General features: G+C 34.0%; 1 protein-coding gene across 2 annotated transcripts; it reads left to right on the plus strand.

Annotated features, from left to right (window-relative positions):
* The first annotated feature begins 19,868 nt into the window (after nucleotides 1-19,868).
* LOC108994196 (exocyst complex component EXO70E2) lies at nucleotides 19,869-23,070 on the plus strand. Of its 2 annotated transcripts, XM_035687631.1 has the most exons (3): nucleotides 19,869-20,203; nucleotides 20,379-20,570; nucleotides 20,685-23,070. In XM_035687631.1, exon 3 carries the CDS (start codon nucleotides 20,910-20,912, stop codon nucleotides 22,845-22,847), a length of 1,938 nt encoding a protein of 645 aa, XP_035543524.1. In that variant the 5' UTR covers nucleotides 19,869-20,203; nucleotides 20,379-20,570; nucleotides 20,685-20,909; the 3' UTR covers nucleotides 22,848-23,070. The 2 variants fall into 2 exon arrangements, with proteins under 2 accessions (XP_035543524.1, XP_018824864.2); XM_018969319.2 differs by having other exon boundaries at nucleotides 20,390-23,070.
* Nucleotides 23,071-24,309: the final 1,239 nt, after the last annotated feature.

The raw sequence follows: 24,309 nt of genomic DNA on the forward strand, positions 1-24,309 counted from the left end.
ATACTATCAGCGGTTCCCCTTGCTGCAGCGGGATGTGGGGCCAGTGCACAACCTTGCACACAGGGTTAAGTGTGTTGGCCAGTCGGATAAGTCAGATAAATCAGTCATACATAGCATAAGCATTAGCATGAACAGACATGAATTTTTAAGCTCATCATGAAAGTTCTTATGAAAATCTTATGTTTATTACGTTTACGTTGTGATAGATTTCCTACTGAGTCATCGACTCATTTTAGTTATTTTCATATTTTTAACCACCCAGGTGAAGATGATGATTACGATCAGGCAGGCCAGGAGTAGAAAGAGCATTTTATTTTTAGTTCAGACTTTCTAGAATAAAACTACTTTTATGACAAATTTTAGTCAGATCATTCCTTTAATGTTTTTAGAAAACATTTTTAATAGACAGTTTTTCTACAAAATAAATCCTATTTTCAGTTATTAAATATGAGATTTCTTGTCAGGGTTTATTTTATGAAAAACACGTGACACACCTAGCCTACGGGAAGGGGGTGTTACAATTTGGTATCAGAGCCGGTCGAGAGATTCTGTGGACTTTTCAAAAAAAAAAATCTTTTATAAATTTTTTTAAATTAAGTTACTTAGGATGCTCCTAGCCTGCTCGTGAGTAATCAATGTTTGTTTTTATTTAGGGTTGAATACTTTATGGTTTTTACTAGTTAGAACCATCATTGTAGTTATTATTTATGTGAATACCGAAATATTAGTTCATGGTTACTTTAGATTATGCCACCTGACTCTAGGAATTTCATGTAGCATGGATATCTTGAATGTTATGAGAATTATGTGTACTAGAGTTACATGTCAATTTGGTTATGACAATGTAATTGATTGAAGGAATGTGAAGTTGGGAAACTTTTACTTTTAAGATTGATAGTGTATCTAGCTCAGGAGAATGGATGAATATGACTTATATTTGATGGAGCCTTATTTAAATTAGGGAATGTAATTAGTTGGTTTTGGAGTTAAGGTGAAAATTTGCATATGGTGATTGGTATTCATGACTATTGATGGAAAGTATATTATGTTCTTTGAGTAATTTGATTCTCTCGCCTAAAATGGATGGTGAACAAAAGATCTTTGGAAATTGTCGTATCACGGAAATTTTTAGCATTAGAGCTATTGAAAAAAAAAATGTGAAGTCAATATATTTTTGAGGTAAGAGAATTTAAAGTTTACGTGTAGAAGATGATTTAGTATACGTATGCTTGAGACATGCACATTAAAGTTTTTATGGTTAGGTTGACAATTATTAGAGAATAGCACCAGATGCCAATGTTTGATCTGGAAGTTTAATTGATGTTGTTATGCTTGTAATTGGAGATGTAGGCCCATAACCATAGGCACATGATCATTGTGGTATTTCATTTTTGAGAATTTTAGAATTGAGATATTTTATAGACTTTGAACTTTGGAGAATTTTAAATTGCTTTTTATTTGAGGTTATTATTATATGAGGAGATTTATTTATCATTTTATGCAAAGAGTTTATTTGAGTGATATTATCAACAGGTTTTTATCAATCTTGTTGTCAAGGTATACACTTTAGGCTTGTATGGTACTTCTAAAGCGTGTGATCATTGATAGTAAGTGCACGAGTAAAAGGATTAAAAAAATATGAGAGATTTAGGATTTAATAATTGAGGTTTAAAATTTTGAACTGATAGGCTCGACTAAATGATCGAAGATCTAAAATAGAAACATGGAAATAATGTGATGAACAAGTATGTAGGTTGCTTGAGGTATTAGCAAATTTCGAGGACGGAATTTTTATAAGGAGGGGAGTTTGTAACAACCCGATCCTAAGTTTAGGCCATAAATATTATTATTATTATTATTATTATTATTATCAGATTATTAGAGTTTTGGATTTGAATTTAAATCTTGTTTCTTTCTATCCCTACGACTTTCACGGCAACAACTTGCATGGGAGATATACGTTCTCAAACTCATCCACTCTTTTTTTCTAGGGTTTTCCTTTTTGGTTCTCAACCAGCTAGGGAAGGGGGTCTTACAGATTAAGATGTTGAATTGGCTTCTGTCAAAATCCCTTGTATGATCTCCAAGTCATCTAGGATCTTCTTTTGCCCTTTGAACAACAAGATCTCATCTTCACTTAAGCTAAATTGGGCAGATCCTTCGTCTCTGCTAATCTTCCTTTGAATCTCCGATAACTTATGCTTCTTCTGTTGCTCTCACAATTTCTCAAACTCGTTTATCATCAACTATTGTAGAGTGGTGAGAGCCTCCTCTGGTGATTTTTCTTTTATCAATAAGAACCTCATGTCTTCTAATAGTGTGTCCACCTCTGAAGTCTCTTGCTCACCCTTGATCCTTGGCTTATGGCTTAAGGTATCGAAGACTGAGTTAGCCTTACCCGAGTGATACTTAGTCTCACACTAATAATTGTTGATAGTCTTCAACCATCTCCACTACCTCATGTTGAGATTCTTTTTGGAAAACAAGTGCCTCAAGCTCTTATTATTCGTACATACTTCGTACTCTTCCCCATATGGGTAATGTTACGATATCTTCAAGGCAAATACAATTGCTGCTAATTAGATATCATGGGTGGGGTAATTTGTTTCATGATCCTTCAATTGTCTAGTTGCATAGGCAATCACCTTACCTTCCTACATCAAAACGCATCCTAAACCATACTTTGACACGTCATTGAACACTATGAATGGCTTATTTAGTTCTGGTAGTGCCAAAATAGGGGTTGTGGTTAATCGCCTTTTCAGTTCCTCCAAGCTTTGTTCACGCCGCTTAGTCCAAACGAACTTAACATCCTTCCTAGTCAACGTCATGAGAGGGGTTGATAACTTAGAAAATCCCCTCATGAATCTACGATAATAACTGGCTAAACCCAAGAAACTTCTAATTTCCTACAATATGATAAGTTGTTTCCAATCCATCATAGCCTCCACTTTATTGGGGACTACCATGATTCATTTCCCAGTTATCACGTGACCTAAAAACCTTACATCTTCTAACCAGAACTGACACTTACTAAGCCTAGCATATAGTTGGTGATCTTGAAGGGTCCTTAACACTATCCTTAAATGATCCTCATGCTCCTCATCATTTCAGAATTATATCAAGATGTCATCTATGAATACTACTACAAATAAATCCACAAATGGTCGGAACAATCTATTCATAAGGTTCATGAAAGCCATTGGGGCATTTGCCAACCCAAAAGGCTTTACAATGAGCTCGTAATGACCATACCTAATCCAAAAAGTCATCTTAGACACATCGCTTTCCTTAATCCTCAATTGATAGTATCCTGACCTAAGATCGATCTTGGAAAAGATTGCAACTCCTTTCAGTTGGTTGAAAGGTCATTTGTTCTATGTAATGGGTACCTATTCTTAATGTCACCTTATTCAACTCCTGATAATCGATACACATCCTAAGGGTTCCATCTTTTATCTTCACAAACAGTATCGGCGCTTCCCAAGGTAAGGTATTGGATCTAATGAATTCGTTTGTCAATAACTCTTGCATTTGACTCTTTAATTCCTTCAACTCTATTGGGGCCATCTTATAGGTTGCCTTATGAATTGGAACAATCCCTAGTTGTAAGTCAATTGCAAACTCTATTTCCCTGGCAGGGGGCATCCTTAGTAATTCTTTGAAGACTTTAGGGAGTTCTCTTACTATAAGCATGTCCTCAACTTTCTTATGCACTCCTTTTCTTAAGGTCAGGTGCACTAGATAAGCTTCAACTCCTTTTACCAATACCTTCTTAGCTTTCATTGAGGTGATAACTTCAAGAAAAGCACATAGCTTACTTCCTTTAAAGACTCTAGTTTCCATTCCCGGCATTTGAAAAGTTACAGTCCTTAAATGACAATCTATACTTGCAAAGTGCTTAAATAACCAATCTATTTCCAAAATAATGTCGAAACCTAGTTGTTAAACCCAAGATTTCAAGTTTCATATAATTATATATTTACATATGTATTTTGATGACAACAAATGAATTTAGGCATAAAGAAGTCTCAAGCTCAAATTGTTCACACAATGGAGCCAAGCACATCAATGAACCAATCATGAGAAAGAAAGGGTACAAACTCACAAATAAAGCTTTTAGAGTAACTTTGTACATTTGTTAAAAAACTTGAAATTGGATTAAGGCCCAAAATTAATATTTTCTCATAAAGCATCAAATTGCATTTTCCACATGTGCATGATATATTTGAAAATTAAAAATTTGAAATTTGAATTTTTGAAAGATGGTTTATTGTCATCTTTTTCACATGTGCATGACATGATTAAAAGTTTGAATTTTGAAAATTTGAAAGATGATTGATTGTCATTTTTCACATGTGCATGTTTGGTTTGAAAATCTTGAAAAGTGATTAATACTCTTTTTAACATATACAAAAGTAGATGATTTTGTTTGAAAAAATTGAAAAGTAAATAATGCTTCTTTTGTCATATACAAAAAGTGGAAGATTTGGTTTGAAAAATTTTAAAAGTGAATGATGTTGTCTTTAACAATTGCAAAAATGAGAAACTTTTATTTGAAAATCTTGAAAAATGAGTGGTGCTTCTTTTTGACATGTGAATTATTTTAAATTTGAAAATGAAGTCTCATATGCCTATAAATAGCTCAGTTAAGATCTTCAAATTTACAACAAGAGCATACACATACCAATTGCAAGCTTTACAACATTAATTCAAAGCTCTCAATGTCTCTTCTCTAAGCACTGAGCCTTAATCTTTGTTCATTTTGAGAGAGATATAGTTTTGTGCTGTATTATTTTCATTTAACTCATTGAGGAATGTTCTTTGATAACCTACCTACTATTAGATTTTGTATTAGTAAAAATGTGTGTATAACCCTTGTGTGTAGAATATCTTCTACACAGTGAATAGTTGAATCACCACGTGTAAGGTGATTGTAAGTGTAAAGGGTGTTCTACACTGATTCTTTGTAGCAGTATTGCTCAAATATGTAATAGGTTTCTATTTCCAGCTAAATGAGGTTGAATAGCGAATTTGGGAATCCTCAAGTGGTATCTTGAGGCAAGGACGTAGGTAGTAGGGCCGAATCTCGTTAAAATACTGAGTTTGCTTCTCCCTTACCCTTACTTTTTATATTTACTCATGCTTTGTATTTTGTTCATATTTTATATTGTGTATTTGATTTATAATTATCAATTTTTAAATACAAATCAATTCACCCCTCGTGTTAGAAATTTGGGCAACAATTGGTATCAGATCAATGGCTCTTTTGTAATATTAACTATCATTTGAGTTAAGATCTTATAGTTAACATTGCAGCTACCTTTGGTGAATGTCAATCTAGGAGTTGGCCTCCACTATTTTTCGAAAACAATTACACATTCTGGAACGTTAGAATGGAAATATTTCTTCAAGTTCAAGGTCGAGAAATTTGGAAATGTTTTGTAAATGGATCTTATATCCCAACAAAAGTTATTGATGGAGTAAAAGGTCAAAAAGGAAGAAGAAGAATTGGACTGTGAAGACGAGAGATCCCTAACATTGAATTCAATGACTATAAATTTCTTATATAATGCTCTTGATGAGAATGAGTTCAATAGAATAATGATTTGCAAGATGGCAAATGAAATTTGAGATACGTTGGAAGTAACTTCTGAAGGAACTTCGTAAGTCAATGAATAAAAAATCTATATTCATACTCATGAATATGAAATGTTTAAAATGAATGATGATGAATCTATTTCTACTATGTACACTCGCTTTACTAATATTATAAATAGCTTGACAGCTCTCAGCAAGGTCTATTCCAATTTGAGATAGTAAGAAAAATTCTTAACCCTCGACCAAAACGCAGCGAATCAAAAGTGATGGCGATTCTTGAAGCTAAAGACCTTAAGAAACTCCAAAACGCCGGGAAAAATTTACCCTCCCTCTCGTGTTAGTCATCTGGGCAACACTAGTGTACCAAATACAATTAGATCGGCCTCCAAAGTTACTCCTTCTACTTCCAACAGACATCCCTTAACTACCTTAATACAAAATATAGTCTCGACATTCGGCAGTGCCACCGTGATCCCTTGACTCATTGGCTACGTTCGAAGGCTAGCCAGTTTAACTAATGTCGAAGATACAAATTACTGGGAAGCACCCGAGTCAAACAAAGCGCTGGCATTGACATGCGACACCCTAACCCTTCCTATGATAATCGCCACTACTTACTACATACAAGGACTTCCTACAAAGGAAGTTAACTATGACGAGTAATAACCTCATACATGTGATGACGCTAGCTTCCTGTGCTTCCACGACCTTCTCTTTAACTTCAAAAGGGGTAAGTGTGTGAACTATGGCTTATACAGGTTGCCTTAGACCTCCACATCCTCCTCCTATCATTGTTTGTTGCACAGGGATGTATGGGGAAAATCCCAAGTGAAATGTCCCATTTAACCACATTTATAGCACACGTTTCGGGCCTAACATCAATATCATTCGTGAGCTCTATTACAAACGTTACATATTGACATCCTTCCACTAGTTCACAATCTTGGAATGATTAGTGATCACCCAACAGCTCTAGATACGAACTTATACAGGGCTCCCGAACCACTCACTATGCCTACACTCGTTTGCCTCTTCAAAGTTGGGGATATAGCCAACGAATTCCCTTGATCCCGCTCGGCTATGACACCTTATGAACAAGTTTCTTAAAATTCCTAATTTCTAGGCAAGTTACTTGTATTCTAATGTGGGATTGCAACTCATTCTGGAATCAGTCTGCGCTCATGGCATCTGTAGAAATATGGTCAGGGGCGAACCTTTCTAATTCCATAGATCTGGTGACGTATGGTTCGACCATCATATTCCCTTGGACCAAATTAGCAAAAAAAGAATTTGGCGGCATATTGTTCGACCAAATGAGCTTGGGGCTGCTGGTTTGTTTGCACAAAGAAAAAATAAGTTGGGGAGTGCTGGAGGGAGACGAGGGGAAACTTTTTTTTAATGGTTTAAGGGATATATGGGCTGGGCTTTGGGCCTTACTCTAGGTTGGACTTGGGTTATGATAGACAATATATTGCATTAATGCATTATTTAGTTGCTCAATTGGTTTCAAAGTGGATCTCCATGGTTGGTCTTTATAGGATTTAAAATAAAATATGAATTTAAATGAAAAGGAAAAGAGGGAGGGAGAGAGAGAGAGACTAGAAATTTGAGGATTATTTTTGGAGTTGAATAGCTAGGGCCTGGTTATACCAAGCCTATCCGCCCAGCCCGCCTATAATGAGCGGGGTTATACTAAAAATACTAGTGCTGGCAGGTGAAATTTCCGGCCCCTTGCTTGCAAACCCAATCAAGCTTAAGTAACCCACTATATACACACTCTTACATAAAAGAAAAAAAAAAAAAAAAAGCATAATGCAGGATACAAGCAAACATACCCAGGTCCCAGATTATTTTCCTAAAACAAAGAAGTCAGAGTCTCCAATTTCGAAACCTACTTTATTCTTCTTTCCTCTTTGTTGTTCTTCTCAAAGACCCAGAACATGACCTTGGGTCTCTGTCCTCTGATGTTATAAGATAAGATATGGTGCCATCAGAGTACAGTGTGGACCGTGAATAATGAACTGGGCGTGCAATCCGACTGCCCGTTAGGCGGGTACAGACGGACGACGAAGCATTAATGGGGCATAAAGGAAGCTCGTTAACATCTTTATTGTTCTAAATTTGAATTTACACTGCATATTAATCCTATATATATAAAAGATAATTCAAAAATATATAGGGATAATGTCAAATCAATCTTCTTCTTTTTTATGTCAAATCAATTTATAAAAAATACTCAAATCTCATTTGGTCTAAGCCATGATGTTGATCACGAGCTTTCAGCATCCACTAATCTTGTTTGGAACATATATAATATGATCTTTTGTCTAGGAAAAGGTTTCTCAACTACAGTTCCAGGTGATCATGTTTTGGTTAGTTGGATGTCATCACTCAATTGCCAAACACTTGTGTATGGTAAGAGGAAGCCATGCATATAAAAAATGAGAAATGATATTTGTAATTATGAGTGTGCAAGCGTCGTATAGTCGTTTTAAAAAAAGTAAATAAATATAGAATCCACATGAAAAGAAATTAATTTTTTATAAGTGGACCTCACTCTTATTCAAAACGACTGCACGATACTTATACATTCTATGACTATATATAATATTATTCATAGAAGATTAGTATAGATAGAACTTTTGAGGTACGTATTGTGATAGAAGGAAAGTGAGTCGTGTGTATGGTAGAAGGAGGGTTTGTTACAAAGGGCTGCAAGTACTGAAACTTATTGTACAAGTAAATTAATATTCTAGTTAATTGATTGGTTTTATCTTAGATGCATGCAGCTTGAAGTTATGCAAATATATAGGATGAGAAAATATTTTTGAATGAAATCTCATACCTTGGATGGTGGTTAACATGATTAATGTTGGTCTTATTCATGACTTTGAATTGGTAAAGTAAAGCAATTCTTTAAATAGTCAACTGCAAAATTAGGAATATATATATATATATATATATATAAGTTCAACATTCAAGATTCATTGTGCTGAAATATCTTGAAATTTATTATATTTAATTTGGTTTGTGTTTTTCCTTAAAGGCCATTTAAGGGAGCTAGCTAGGGTGCCATGTGGGGTGGAACTTCAATCAAGTCATGTCGGAATTAAATATTAAATTTTTTGTATTTCATGTCGGAATCAACTTATGTCATCATCCTGAGTGGTCTAACTAACACAAACATGTCATGAAAAAGTTTGATAATTGCAAAAGAAAATAAGAAAAATCATAATTAATTAATATTAGGTGGAAATTATAAAGAATAATATTATATATAATCGTAGAATGTATAAATATTATATAATTATTTTAAAAAATAGTGAGATCTATCATTAAATAATTTTTTTTCTTGTGAATATCGTATTTACTTATTTTTTTTAAAAAGATTGTGCAGTGCTTACGCACTCCACGACTGTAAATATCATTTCTCATATAAAAAAGAGTGGAGATCAATGGGCACAACCAAAATTTGGAGATCGTGTTGATATTGATACACTTTTTAAAGATTTTATTTCAACCGGATTGGGAACTTTGGCTGAACTAAAACTAACTTAGTTTAATCTAATTTTAAGATGAGTCTAACATCTAAACATCTAACTCTCAAAGTATTAAACTCATATCAACTCAAAACATCTTCACACGTGAGACTCACAATCTTTTTTAACTTAATAGTTCTTTACATGCGAGACTCACATCATTTTTTAACTTCCCATAAATATATTTAAATTCATATTAACATCTAAATATATCTAAATTTATCTTTAATAATTCTCATAAAACTCAATCCATCATCTCAATTTATTATTATTCGTAAAGAATTTAAGTCATTTTAACTCGTTCGTAAAGAATTTATTATTATTGGTAAGGAATTTGTTCTATTATGTTGACATAGTTACAAACACGTCTGTGCATGCGCGGGTACACACTAACTGTATAGAGTATATTTATTTAATAAATATAGATATTCATATGCCCCATTAAATAATATTGTTATAATATTATTTTTAATATTATTATTATTTTAAAATTTAAAAAAGTTGAATTGAAATTTAAAAAAATTAAATTATTTATTATATTTTATATAAAAATTTAAAAATTATAATAATAAAATGAGATGAAATACTTTTCAAATCTAAATCCAAATGGAACCCAAGACTGATTTTCTATAACACTTGATATTATGGTTTTAAATGCTTCAATTAATCGACGAATGGAAAAGTAATTGTGGCTACTGTTCTGACAAAGACATTTTCTGACAAAGACAACTATACTTCGTATCATAACAACAAATTAGACTTTTTGAGATAAATTATTCATTACAAAAAGTTATTTCTAGAATGAAAATATATCGCCCCCAAATAAGTTATATATTTTAACATATCGTTACCCATTGGAATGAACACAATTTGCCATTCCAACGTTAATAGTAGTCTCAATAGATATGTTGGAGGGATAATTGTATAACTTTTGGGCAGGAAATTTAAAAAAAAAAAAAAATACTCCATTCAAAAAGAAATCAGGAAGTTTGAACGAAGCATATGCTTAAAAGTAATAGTTTTCAATACTTATTTTATATTTGAGTTTCTTGATCACTATATAATAAAATATGCTACGAAAAAAATTATATTATGAATATTGTGTAATTTAATCATTTATTATTTCTAAAAAGATGAAAATGTTATTCATACGATATAATTATTAAAGAGAATAATTAATCTATTTTTTGAAAAAAAAAACCATGTATTTCACTAATTTGATTTAACTGGTATGATAAAGCTGTTTCAATGAAAAAAATGTATCTACTTCGCCTTGAAATCTTGAAAATGATAAGGACAGTAGTGATTGAACAAAACCTAGGAGATTTTATGCTATATTTTTTTTAAAGTATATATATAATGAAATATAATTTATTAAAATTACTATTAATTGGTTAATAATGATTAAAAAATTGTTTTGAAAAATTATGAATAACAGCATGCTGACGGCGAACAAGAAGATTATAACTTAACTGTTCATTTCAATAACGGAAAATGGATGTAGAAACACTTTTAAATGTTGCCCATTATATAATTCCATGGACTAGAATTAGAAACATAGCAAAATATAAAAAAGTAACATGCTGTCCATTTTACATTCCTAGACCCTTAAGAATCTCCTCCATAGAAGCCATACGGGCCGTATATCGCTCACTTGACCAATGATAGATATCATGATTCTCTTCAAATCATCAATCAGACTCGTTCATTGCTCAACAAGTGTCGCATGGTTATCCATGGTCACAATATCAGCGATGTTATTTGTATGTCCAGTTGTTGTTGTTGGTGTAGTAGATCTCACTGAGGATGGAGTATCCATGCCCTCACCAGCCTCTAACCGTTGCTGCCTACGCATGTGGCCCTAACTTTTTCCAATGGTCACGAGGTTAAGTGTCTCGATCTGTGATTGCCGACACTCAGCCAAAGTCGCCTCTACTATTGCAAGCAGAAGTAGTCTAGAGATCATCAGCACATATGCCAAACTACTTCCAGTTAGATACCATGAATCTACTAGGTAATATAATGCATGGGCAAATCAATCAGATAGCCTTTTTCCAATCTTAAAATAAATCTTGCTCAATCTATACTGAGATTCATCTTATGCTTCCTTGGATCAACGTTGTATGAAACAATAAGCGCCAACATTTGAAAGAATTTTTTGCAATCAACCTATTTGATGGCCTTGCTGCCATGGCAAGGAGTTGTATCTTGGACAATCAACCGGCATACTTCTTTGTCAGAAATTTTACCCTCCGTTATTGTCTGCTCCATGAGCTCCTCACTTCCATCCTCTTGCTAAACCAAAAACCAACGAATCTTTATGATTCGTTGATTTCTTTTGAACACAAAATACATCCGATTCTAGATTTTTCGCATGAGCAGGGAGATTACCCGCCATAATGCACAATTCGAATAGAATATCCAGACGAATATGCCTTAATATTGGCTCTAGCGTAAAAGCAATTATGTTCAAACAACTATGACCCTGAAATAAAGCGCACACATCTTGGCGCAATAGATGAAAATATTTTGTGTTCAAATGGGTAAGTGAGTGTTTAAGCGTTAGTCTCATTCTTTCAGTGAAGAAAGTGGAAAATGTCATTGTCATATATATTGGTTTAGTTTAGAAAAAAAAAAAAAAAAAAAAAAAAAAAAAGGTATTGTTCTAATAACTTACCATTTGTTAAGGCAACCCATATTGTCGTAATGTCTTAAAGTAAAAATAAATAAATGTGCCCCAAATTTCAGTATGGGTAGAATTCTCAAACCCATTTGTTTAGGTCTCTAGAAGGTGGTTGAGAGGTAAGAGAAAGTGAGAGATACAAAGGGGACGAGGGATAGGGTGAGAAATACATAGAGATCAAGAGGGAGGGTGAGAAGCACAAATAGATCGATATATATATATATATATATATATAATACAATCTCGAATGGGATAAGACCAACTATCTTGGAGGCTGGTGTGGATGAAGTAAGAAGATTATTTTGCATGTTCAATGTTTTACTTATTTTAAATGATAGTATAATAGAGCATTACCAATGGATAAGAGTGAATGTTTCTCAAAGAGAGACTTGGTAGAGACTACAAAACATATGCATGTGGCATTAGGGAATTTATAAACTTTGCGCAAGGCAGTGCAAACTCGTCTGGATGTATTATATGTCTATGTTGAAAATGCAAATACTTGAGTAGTTACACTTGAAATTGGTTTTGGAACATCTCTATGTCAATGGAATTGAGCAGAGTTACAAACAATGAGTCTTACATGGTGAACCATTTGAAATAGTTGATTTTTTCATTGGTGAGAATGACACAGTCGAGGATAGTGAAATGAATGGCAATGATGATTTAGATAATAGTGACCTGAAAATGTGGAGGAAATCTTTGGTGATATTGGTGCAGAAATAATTGGGGATGAATATACGAAAATGATATGCTATGATAACCTTACTAGTAATGATAATATAAGGTTGAGGGTGGAAGCCCAACAAGAGTTATTTACGAGCTACATGCGACATAATAAATTATAATTTACAGTTAGACTGCTGCATCTAAAGTAAATTTGTTGCATTTTCATAAAGATAGTAAATATATTGTTAGATCTACTTATGGAGGCATTACTGGCAAATAACATATTATCTCTTTTTTTTTTTTTTATGAAGTGAAATAGTTGAAAGAGACCTTGAGTTTGACTATAACATGATCCATGCATGCAAAAATGAATATGTCTTCTTTTGCCAGCAGATGAGAATTTTCAAGAGTGCTTGGTCTGTCATGAATCAAGATGGGCTAATGGCAATCGAAATGTTCTGTAGAAGGGGCCTTTTCCATTGCTCTCGAGATTGCAACGCCTATTTATGTGTTGCGCAATAGTTGTAGATATGAGGTAGCATGGCCTCTAGAGAGTTAAGAATAATACTTTGTTGTCACATCCTACAGATTCCATCCAATAGAAAGAACTTGACGTATAGAACACATGATTTGCAAAGGAATCTCATAATGTGTGATTGTGGATAATTACAAATGGATTCAATCCTTTTGGCAATGAGTACTTCCCATAGCATTTAACCTGTGATTTTAATACTGTACAATCTATCTATTTGGAAGTGCATTAAGGATTCATATTTTATGATAAGTTTTATTATCCCAAGGCTCAGATCACTAGGGAATGATATAGATGTTTATCTTCAACCTTTGGTTGCAAAATTGAAGGAATTGTGGGAATTTGGCGCACATACCTTTGATTTGTTGACATCAACTTATGAAAACTTATCTGGGTGGAACACTGAAGAAAAAATGGCATGTCTAACATGTAATAAGGAGATTCAATTAGAGTGTTTGACACATGGAAAAAAATTGTGTTTTAAAGGCTATCGTCACTATTTACCAGTTGATCATAAATGGCATGGGAGCCAAACAATGTTTGATGGAAAATCTTTATGGAGGTTACCTCTATTAGAGTTGTTAGGAGAAGATATTTTTGATCAGTTACCCAAAATTCCATTAAATTGTCTTGGCAAAGATCTACATGGTAGAAAAAGGAAGCAACAAGCTATAGTGTTAAATTGGGTGAAGAAAAACATATTCTTTGAGTTGCCCCATTGGTCCATGTTGAACTTACTATATAGTCTCGATGTTATGCACATTGAGAACTAGTTGGGTACCCTGATGTCAATATAAGGGAAAACTAAGGATACAATGATCTCGTGTAAAGATTCTTTAAATATGGGTATAAGAAGGGAGCTACACTTGTAAGTAGATGAGAACTCAATTTATATGCATCTTAGATGGTATACACTATCAAGTACTGAATGGAAAACATTTTGTCAATGGTGGAAAAGTCACGATTGGAAAATAATTGGATTCAAAGGTCACGATTCTCATGTGTTTTTACAGCGCTTGTTAGAAGTTGGAATTTGTGGTTTGTTGGCCAAGGATGCACATGTAACATTGACATAATTGGATGTCTTTTTGGAATTTATGCAGTAGAACAATGAACTATTATGCTGGAGAAGATGGAATGTGACATACCTGTAATATTGTGTAAATTGAAAAGTACATATCTACAATCATTCTTTGATATAATAGTCCATTTACTTGTACATCTACCCCGTGAAGCTTTACTTGTCAGACTAGTATAGTATAATAGGTGGATGTATACAACTAAAGTAATTAATTGGGAATAAGGCCTGCCTTGAAGGATTAATTGCAAAGGCATATATTGACAATGAGTGACGTACTTTCTTTTTTGTGTACTTCCGTGGAGTGGATTAAGGTTTTTCAGGCCAGAAAGAAACTATGACACCAAGAATCAAAGATAATTCTCCTTACTTTCAGCTTTTGCACAAAGTGTTCATCCCATAGGTGGGCAAGGTGAATATGACATATATGGAACATAGTTGGATAGAGTGTGATAGTAGTGTTAAATAACTACATAGAAGTAGACAACTATTTGAGGTAATTTTACTATTACTTATAAGAAGTCACTCATATATTATTCATAATCATGCACACTACTACTAATAATAATTGGTTGTATAATACCTTATGTGCAACAAACATATGAATGAGCTAAAAATTCAAGGGTGACATTGATGTAGAGAAAAAGCACGAGCAAGAATTTCTATTGTGAATAAAGGGCTGGTTTTAAAACTCGTACTTCTAAGACATATTGTTTCATTAATTTCTTATTTTAATACACAAATAATTGACAGTATATTTGTTATTGTAAATTGTAGAGATGTATGGTGATAATTCTAAGGCAATCTCGGATGAACTATTTACTTTGGCATGTGGTCCTTCGAGATGTATCATTTGTTACTCTGAATGTATTATGTGACACTAGATGTCACACCATTGATAAGGAAATGAATAGAAGAACGCATAATAATGGTGTCGTGGTTGAAGGTAGTCACAGGGATCAAAACATCGATTTCTATGGAGTTGTCACTAATATAATTGGGTTAAAGTACTTGGGAGAACACATTGTCTGGTTGTTCAAGTGCGATTAGATGTAGGCGATCCAAGATTGGGAATTCATACTGACGAAAATATTATCAGTGTTAATGCATCTCAAAAATTGTATGAAAATGACCTTTTGTGCTTTGCTTGCAAGGCAAATCAAGTTTCTTACTTGAATGATCTTGAGTATGGGGGTGCTTAGCGAGTGTTGCAAAAGTTCTTCCCACGTAATATTTATGACAATATCCCAAAAGCTGAGAAACACAATAAAGAATGAAAAGTTGCATCTAGCGTTGAAATTTATCAAGAAAATGAACCTACTATTTCATTGTTTATAGATTTCTGTCAATAACATATAGTTATACTTCGTAGGGAAGACATTGAGCCTAAAGTTATTGATGTACCAACTACAGAAAGTTGTGAATTGTTATAAGTATCCACTGATGATGGGAGAATGGTCAAGAGAAACTGATACTGATTGACTGTTGCAGGTTAAGAAATATTAATTTGAATGATACTTTAATATTATTTACCCTTGATATTTCCTAATAGTTCAAGACAACTATGCCACCTAAACGTAAAGAAATTTGTTTGTCTACACTTATTCCTGACTCCCCGTTGAACTCACCTAGTGAGGCGAGCATATCAGCATCTCAAGAATCTGAACACGATATGTTGATTAATATTAGTTACATATATTAATCAGAACATGGTATGTTAATTAAGATTTAAAAACATATGAAATGTATTCTTTCATAATTTATTTCAGTCTATTGATTTACATTTACTGCTAGTCATTTGAATGTTATTTTATGTGTTCGAACGCATATATTGTTCTAATTTTTTAACAGACTGCTTCATATTCAAATGGATATAGCGTGTAAATGTAATGTTCTAATAGTTACAATACCGGTATTTACATCATATGGCCTCAACATTCGGATGCATACTGTTATTATTACTATGCGCATTCAATATTCGAACGTCATGTAGTCACTTCGAACAAGTTTCAAACCATTTGAATTGAAATATACTATTCAAATGACAGCCTCATCTCGTAAGTGTTCAAACATGTTTCTATGTTCGAATGCCTCATAAGACATTCAAACGAAATTTAGGGTTATGAAATTTTTTCATCCCAGGATCTTTTACCTATTCAAACAGTCTTTGAACAGGTTAACGAGATTTTGTCGCAAAATAATATTTTTAGGGATGAAATCCCAATTTTCATACCAAAACGTCTTTTGGTATGACCTTTTTGGAACGTAATCTTTTTCATTCCAAAAAGTAATTTGGGACAGAAAACGAGTTTTGTTGTAGGGTATAGGCAATATTATGACCACATTCCAATTACTTGTTAAACAAAATCTACTTAGTTTAGGACTATAGCAATTTTGACTTCTGTAAAGACTAAGGGATGCTTGAGAATGGGATAAAATGAGAAATTTCTGAATAATAGTGAAATAGTTTGTGAATAATAGTGAAAATGTTTGAGTTGTGATGTTTTATGAGATTTTGGGAAATGAGAAAAAAATTTGAATTAGAATATTATAAAGTTAAAATATTGTTAAAATCTAATTTTTTAATCTAATTTTTGTTTTAAAATTTGGAAAAGTTGAATTTTTGTGTGTTTTGTTTGGAAGTTTGGAAAAATTGTAATGATTAGGTAATAACTAAATTGAAAAATATTTATATTGAAATGATGTTTGGAAAGAAAATGAAATGAGATTAAATAAAATGGGATGAGATGAAACCATGCCATCTTCCAAACAAGCGTAATAGTATAGTAGATGATTCATTTGCAAGAAGTCTTGGTTTATATGTTTAAATAAAGAATTATAGGCCTAAAAGTCTTGAAAGAGTTACTGGAAAAAAAAAAAGGAAGGTATTCCAAGAAAATTATGTATTGACACTAGAAAATTACACCCTATGGTCCTATTCCTTTTAAGTTTCAAAGAGCGTGGTGTATGCACCAAGTTTTTATGAAGGTGGCAAAAGAGAGTTGAGTGAGTTCATCCTTCCGCTCCTGGCTTTGTCACTTAGTAGAGTAGGCAGCAAAGTCTTTACCTATCTATGGGATAGGGTTGGTCATATTTTCAAAACAAATGGAAAAGGCTAAAGAAAATACAAAAAAAAGGTGGACTAAAGAATCTTTTGGTCATGTGAACACGTTTTATTAGAGTTGAAATCTAAACTTTGGGAACAATACTATTCACTAGAAGTAGAAGCGAATTAGTAAAGAGAAAAGTGGAGTTTGCATATCAATGTTTTCATGAGGAGGACACTTTCCTAAAGTATAAGTTGAGAGCCACAACTAACGACTTACAACATCAAAGCATAAGATTTGGGGTATAAATTATTACTGTTCGAATTAGGCCTATGCAAATAATCCATAAACCCGATGGACTCGTCTAAAGTGGCTTGACCCGACTCGAATTTGACGGGTTATTATTTGATTGGTTTGCAACCCGACTAGTTAACGGGTTTATATCTTGAAGTTGAACCTGTCCGTATATAAAACCATTTCAGATCTCCAACCCTAGCCGCCCAAAGTAAAACTCTGTCTTCATCATCCCGAAGCTTCTCTTCATTCAGTCATCTTCTCCATTCATCCCAGAGGAAGGTAACCACCTCTCTGTACACACCAAGCAACAAAGACTCGTTGGCCCTCTCCTTTCGCCATCGCCGTCCATATCTGCACACTCTCACTCGGTTCTTCTCCATTTTCCCTAGATCTACACACTTTCACTCGGTTCGTCTCTCTTTTCAAGTGTTGCTAGATTGATGGATTTTTTTGTTTCTTTTTACCGTGAAAATGGTTTATTCTGTTGGGTGTCCTTCATGGATGCGTCTTCGATCACCACTCCGTCGCTTTTCTTGCTCTTGATAAGCAAGCCTAGTTCTTCAAGAAGCATCTTGGTCATTTCAAGATCATCCAAAGAAAAGATATCACAAAACAACAGAAAAAGCAAAAAAAAAAAAAAAAAGGGAAAAAAAAAGAACGAAGAAAAAAAATGAGAAGTTTCAGATTTTGTTTCTTTTTGCCGTGAAAATGGTTTATTCTGTTGGGTGTCCTTCATGGATGCGTCTTCGATCACCGCTCCGTCGCTTTTCTTGCTCTTGATAAGCAAGCCTAGTTCTTCAAGAAGCATCTTGGTCATTTCAAGATCATTCGAAGAAAAAATATCACAAAACAACGGAAAAAGCAAAAAAAAAAAAGGGAAAAGAAAAAGGAACGAAGAAAAAAAAATGAGAAGTTTCAGATTTTGTTTCTTTTTGCCGTGAAAATGGTTTATTCTGTTGGGTGTCCTTCATGGATGCGTCTTCGATCACTCCTCCATCGCTTTTCTTGCTCTTGATAAGCAAGCCTAGTTCTTCAAGAAGCATCTTGGTCATTTCAAGATCATCCAAAGAAAATATATCACAAAACAACGGAAAAAGCAAACAAAAAAGAAAAAAAAAATGAGAAGTTTTAGACATAAGATGGAAAGATGCATGAGAGATATGGTTTTTTCTTGTTCTTCTGCTTGTTAATCTAACGGGTATTTAGCGTAATTCTAATAGATTAAAAAAAATCGATATAGAGAGACGGTTCGACCCTACCCGAACAGCACGGGTTGGGTCAGACTGAGTTCGAGTGCTTTTGCAGCCATTACTGGTCAAGCCTAGCCGAGCCCAAAACCGAAAAATGGTGGTCGGGTTGCAAGCCTAGTTCGAATAGTGAGCGCAAGAGACATCGCGCATTCTAAGCTTGAGAAAGATGCAGCATGGTGTAATTGATGGGGCATGCGTTAGACTTTGACACGTCAAGATGCATATACAATAGAGTTTTTCTATTCAGCAGCTCTACACTACATATCTATTGAAATAAAAATAAAAAATAGGCATGTGGTATAAAACTGCTAAATAAAATTTTTCTATGCAATATCACTGCGGTCGAGATGTAGTTGAATAAAATATGCCAATTGTGGGCCGAATTGGACAAAATGAGAAGTTGTGTACTACCAAGGAGTGGAAGACATGCATCTACCAAGATCGATGTTGTCAATCTACTATGATGATTGTGTGTCCTGCACAAGTACTTAAGGTAACCTAGTATGGCCTTCTGCTGCATAAAAGATGTATTTAACATTCTACGATGTCTCAAAATCCTGCTTATAAATACTAAATAGAACTTGATCCTCCATCTTTGTTTGCCCATTTCCTCTCTCTCTCTCTCTCTCTCTCTCTAAAACTTTGCTAAAGTGAGTCCGGGTGTTCGTTACAATCCTTAGTGACCAAAGTGGAATCAATAGATATATATATATATATATATATATATACACGTTTTTTTGGAAGAGATATAAATATATAAAGTGAATCTCAAAATAACTGGTGAATATTTAATAAAGCTCAAAAAGTTAATTTAAATAATTATAAATATTTAAGATTTATTTTATATGTTTATTGACTTCTTATTTGAGTAAAGTTAGTATAGCGTATTCTTTTTAAGAAAATATATGATCTATAATTAAAAATTAAATTTTTTTAAAAAAAGATGCTATGCTCGCACATTATAAATTATTTTCTTTTGTTTGTTGTTTTCTTACGTAATCAATGATCTATGAGAGAGAGAGAGAGAGCGCCACGTCACACAAATTTCATTTGAACAAGCCAGTATGGCAGGGGAGACCACCTGTATCTTCTGATTGGTCAAGTTTTCAGAGGCTGGTGTTCGTCAAAAACCAAAAGTCAAAAGTCAAAGCATGCCTTTAGATATGCAAGGGATATGACAACCAGCGTCATAGAAGTTGCAGAGAAGGAGTTAAAGCCCACAAGACTCCAAATTCAGGGCCCCCGAAGCTTCGAGTTCATTTTCTCTCGATCTTTTCGACCATTTTTTCTTCTTCGGTCGGTTTCACCTTCTCTCTCTCTCTTCCCAACCCTGGTTTTATTACACTTTCTTTCATTTTCTCAGGCAAAAGAAGCAAAAAGAATAATAATCTCTGCTCAAAGAAAACGCGTTAATCAGCGTTGTTTGCTTTATTTCTGATCTAAGGCCGCATGTTTTGTTGTCTGTTAAATGATCTACAGCTGTTCTTGATCAGAATTCAAATACAAGGTTTGACTTTATGTTGTTTCTCTGTGAGTTTTATTGGTTAAGTTTCTGACTATTATTCTTCACTACGGAGCTGAAACATTCTGTTTAGTTTAATTTAAGTTCTTTATTTCTTGTAAATCCATGTTGGGATCTTTGATTTTAAAGGTTATCTTTGTTTGATCATGCTAAACTTTAGGCTTGGATTAGGAAACGGAATGAGAGGGCTCAAGAGAAAAGAAATACTGAAATTTTTGTAAGTTGCGGTACAAATATTTTGGCAGAATTCAAGTTCTTGATCATGTTCTTCTGAAGTTTATTGAAAGCTATTGTTGAACTTCGTGGCTCCAGGAAGCTTCAGTCATCGTGTCTACATCGTGTATTGCATTTGGTACACCCGTCATGTCTCTGTCTCTCTCAATTTACTTCAGTTTTGTTTGTTGTTTAAGACAGTTGAAGTACTGCTTGCTTTCTAGAGCCTCTTATCGTCCAATCATTTTTGTAGAACATCACAAAGAGGGTTTGAGGTTTTGGAAGTGAAATCTTCTCAGTCCTCATCTATTCCTTCCCTTGTGGGTTTGTATAATCTGAAATAACTGGACCTTTCCTGGTGCCTGTAATAATGAGTTGGAACTCGTAACGTGATTTGAGCTCCCTTCAGTGATCCTTTTGGTGGTAGTTTGAGGTTTTGGTTTGTTGTGGCCCTGTTTACTACTTAATATTTGTTGGTATGGGGGATTTTAGATCTGTACTCCCTCTTTGTGAAGGAGAGCAGCATGTGATTGCTGCAACTCAGCACTTGGTCAAGGCATTAAGGGCAAGTAAAAACCTTGATGATGATCTGAGAAAAATCCTCTCACAGCTTGAGAGCCACTTGTCTGGCATGACTATACTCTCTCCTGAAAGCAGGGGTACAGGATTCAGAGAGTTTGAGCAGCAGTTCAAATGGGCTGAGGAGAAGATCAGGGGTTGGGAGTCGAATCAATCACTGATGTGGGACTCTGACCCTCTGGAAGCATCCGAATATTTGAAAGCCGTTGTTGAAATTCAGACACTGGTGGAAGGCTTACAAAGGTTGTCCATGAGTGGCAGTAGGAAGCAGAAGGAACTTCTTAACCAAGCTGACAGCATTCTGCAGACTGCAATGTCAAGGCTCGAGGAAGAGCTAGTTCACATTCTTGTTAAGCACAAGCAATACTTTGACCTTGGAAACATGTCTTTTCAATATTACGGAAAGGATGTTGTTTATGACGAATCCTTTGTTTCGGTCGAGGACATGAGAATTGAAGAAGCATCCCAGAGAAATAATAGTGGCAATGAATCTGTGGACTGTGTTCCTGATTTGGTCCATCCACAAGTAATTCCTCATCTAAAGTCAATTGCAACTGTCATGTTTGCTTCAAATTATCATCAGGAGTTCTGCCAGGCTTTCGTTAGTGTGCGCAGAGATGCATTAGAGGAGTACTTGGTCATTCTCAAAGTGGAAAAGTTTAGCATTGAGAATGTGCTAAAAATGGAGTGGGATAGCTTGAACTTTGAAATCCGAAAATGGATTCGTGCTTTGAATGTCATCATCCAGTATCTTGCAAGTGAGAAACGGCTCTGTGACCAAGTCTTTGGAGACCTGGGATTTCTTAATCCATTTTGCTTTGTGGAGATATCAAAGGTTTCATTGTTGCACCTTTTGAATTTTGGGGAGGCCATTGCTATGGGAACGCATAAACCAGAAAAGTTGTTTCGCTTGCTTGACATGTACGAGGTTGTGGCAGATAATCTTCTGTATATTGACACTTTATTCTCTGAAGAGGCTGGTACTTGTGTTAGGATCGAGTTCCACAAGCTGCTAAGGAGATTGGCTGATTCTGCAAGGGCAACACTTTTGACATTTGGAAATGCCATTGCGGCCAATGCATCAACAAGCCCTGTTCCTCGAGGCAAAATACACCCCTTAACTAGGTATGTCATGAATTACATCAAGACCCTTCCTATATACTGCAGTATCCTTAATGTGCTTCTCAAGGACCAAAATGCAGCTTCTTCTAATCCAGTTGTTGAGCTGGAGAATGAGCTGGAAGTTTCTTCTATGGCATATTGTCCAATGGCTTGCCACCTTCGGTCCATCACATCTATACTGGAACCCAAACTTGATAGCAATTCCAAGTTATACAAAGATTGTGCTTTGCAACATATTTTCTTAATGAACAACTATCATTACATGGTTGAAAAGGCTAAGAGCTCTGAACTCAAACTTTTCTTTGGTGATGAATGGATCCGAGAGCATATTGTTAAATTCAAGCAGCATGCAACAAGCTATGAAAGAGCCACTTGGAGTTCAGCTCTTTCTTTGCTTGGGGGTGGTAGAGCAGGGTCAAATTCTACTTCAAAGACAATTCTCAAAGAGAAGTGCAGGGGTTTCATTATTGCCTTTGAGGAGGTATACAAGAACCAGACAGGGTGGTCTATCCCAGATCCTCGACTCCGGGAAGACTTGCAAATTTCAACTTCACAGAAAGTAGTCCTTGCATATAGTTATTTCATTGGGCGAAACTCTGCCGATATCGGTGAGAAGTACATCAAGTACACCACTGATGATCTGGAGAAATATATCTTGGATCTATTTGAAGGGTCACCAAAATCACTGCAGAGATCACGCAGCCGTAGGAACTGAAGATTTATATTCTTTACCTCATAGATATGTCATAAATGTAATTGATGTAAATGTTTGTATTATATCAATTGTGCTATAGTCCAAGTTAAATTAGCTGTTAGTTTATTTCCAGTAAACTTGTCTGGTTTTCTGGGATAATTGGGCTAATTTCCTAGGCATGAATATGGCAAATTCTTGGATTATAATAACATGCTGATTTTTATCATATTTCCTGTTTCTTTGAGTGAATATAGACACCAAGAACTATTTATATAGTGTATGCATAATTGAAAAAACAAAAAAGCATGCCCAAAAGAATATTTAAATATTGTTAATTTATACAATAATTAGTAATTAAGTTAAAATGTATCATTTTAATTTAATTATACATTCTGTAGAATTCCTAAAACAAATCTAAAGCAGGTACGTTTGGATCTCAACTCATCTTATCTAATCATTACAAATTTTCTAAATTTCAATATAAAATATAATAAACAGTAATAATAATATTAAAAAATAATATTCTAATAATATTTTTATTCAATTTTCAACTTTTATCTCAACTCAGTTCAACATCAAAACGCAACCTAAAAATTTAAAGACATCCAGAATCCATATCTATTTGATTTTCCCACCATTTAACTCCCATCATTTTATTATGAAAAAATCTGGTTGTAAGTAGATTTGCGAACCAATATTAAGGTGGAAAGGTAGACTTTAATGAAAGGTGTGGATTTGAAAATGAACATTTGACAAAATAGTCTACGTCAATATTAGTGTACAGATTGATCTGCGAATCTGCTTGTACGTAGAAGAGCTCTTTTATTGTTATGTTTTTAGTTCTTAACTATGCTCACCAATTATTTTTTTTATGTTTATTGAGATATAGAAATTTTGATATTTGTTGAAATATAAAACTTGCCCTTAATCAAGATTATAAATATATTCTTACATTTTAAATTATTTGTGACAAAAATTATAGACAATTAATATATGATAGTCAAGACAATATTCTCATCAATTGTGCGAGTTGGGGGACTAGTTTGAACAATACATGATGAACAAACACTTGGCATCCAGAATAGTTCAGGTGGGGCAAAAAAATGCAAAACGTGCAACCTTTGAATGGGCATGGCTTTCTCAAATATACGGAGGAAGACTTCAAGACCTCGACAATTCAATGTCCAGTTGGGTATGCGTTTGACTAATTGGTACATTGAATTTGTTCAAGAAACTTATTTTCTCTTTTACCATAGTAATGCAAGATCCAAGACTCTACAAGTTTATCTCGTTTAGACATAAGATGAGATAAAATAATTTTAAATAAAAGTTAAATAAAATATTATTAAAATATTATTTTTTAATATTATTATTATTTTGACATTTTAAAAAATTAAATTATTTATTATATTTTATGTAAAAATTTAAAAAAATAATTATAATAAAATAAAATGAGATAAAATTATTTCTGTATCCCTGTTCA

Source organism: Juglans regia, chromosome 2 (assembly GCF_001411555.2).
Source record: "Juglans regia cultivar Chandler chromosome 2, Walnut 2.0, whole genome shotgun sequence".
Lineage (NCBI taxonomy): Eukaryota > Viridiplantae > Streptophyta > Magnoliopsida > Fagales > Juglandaceae > Juglans > Juglans regia.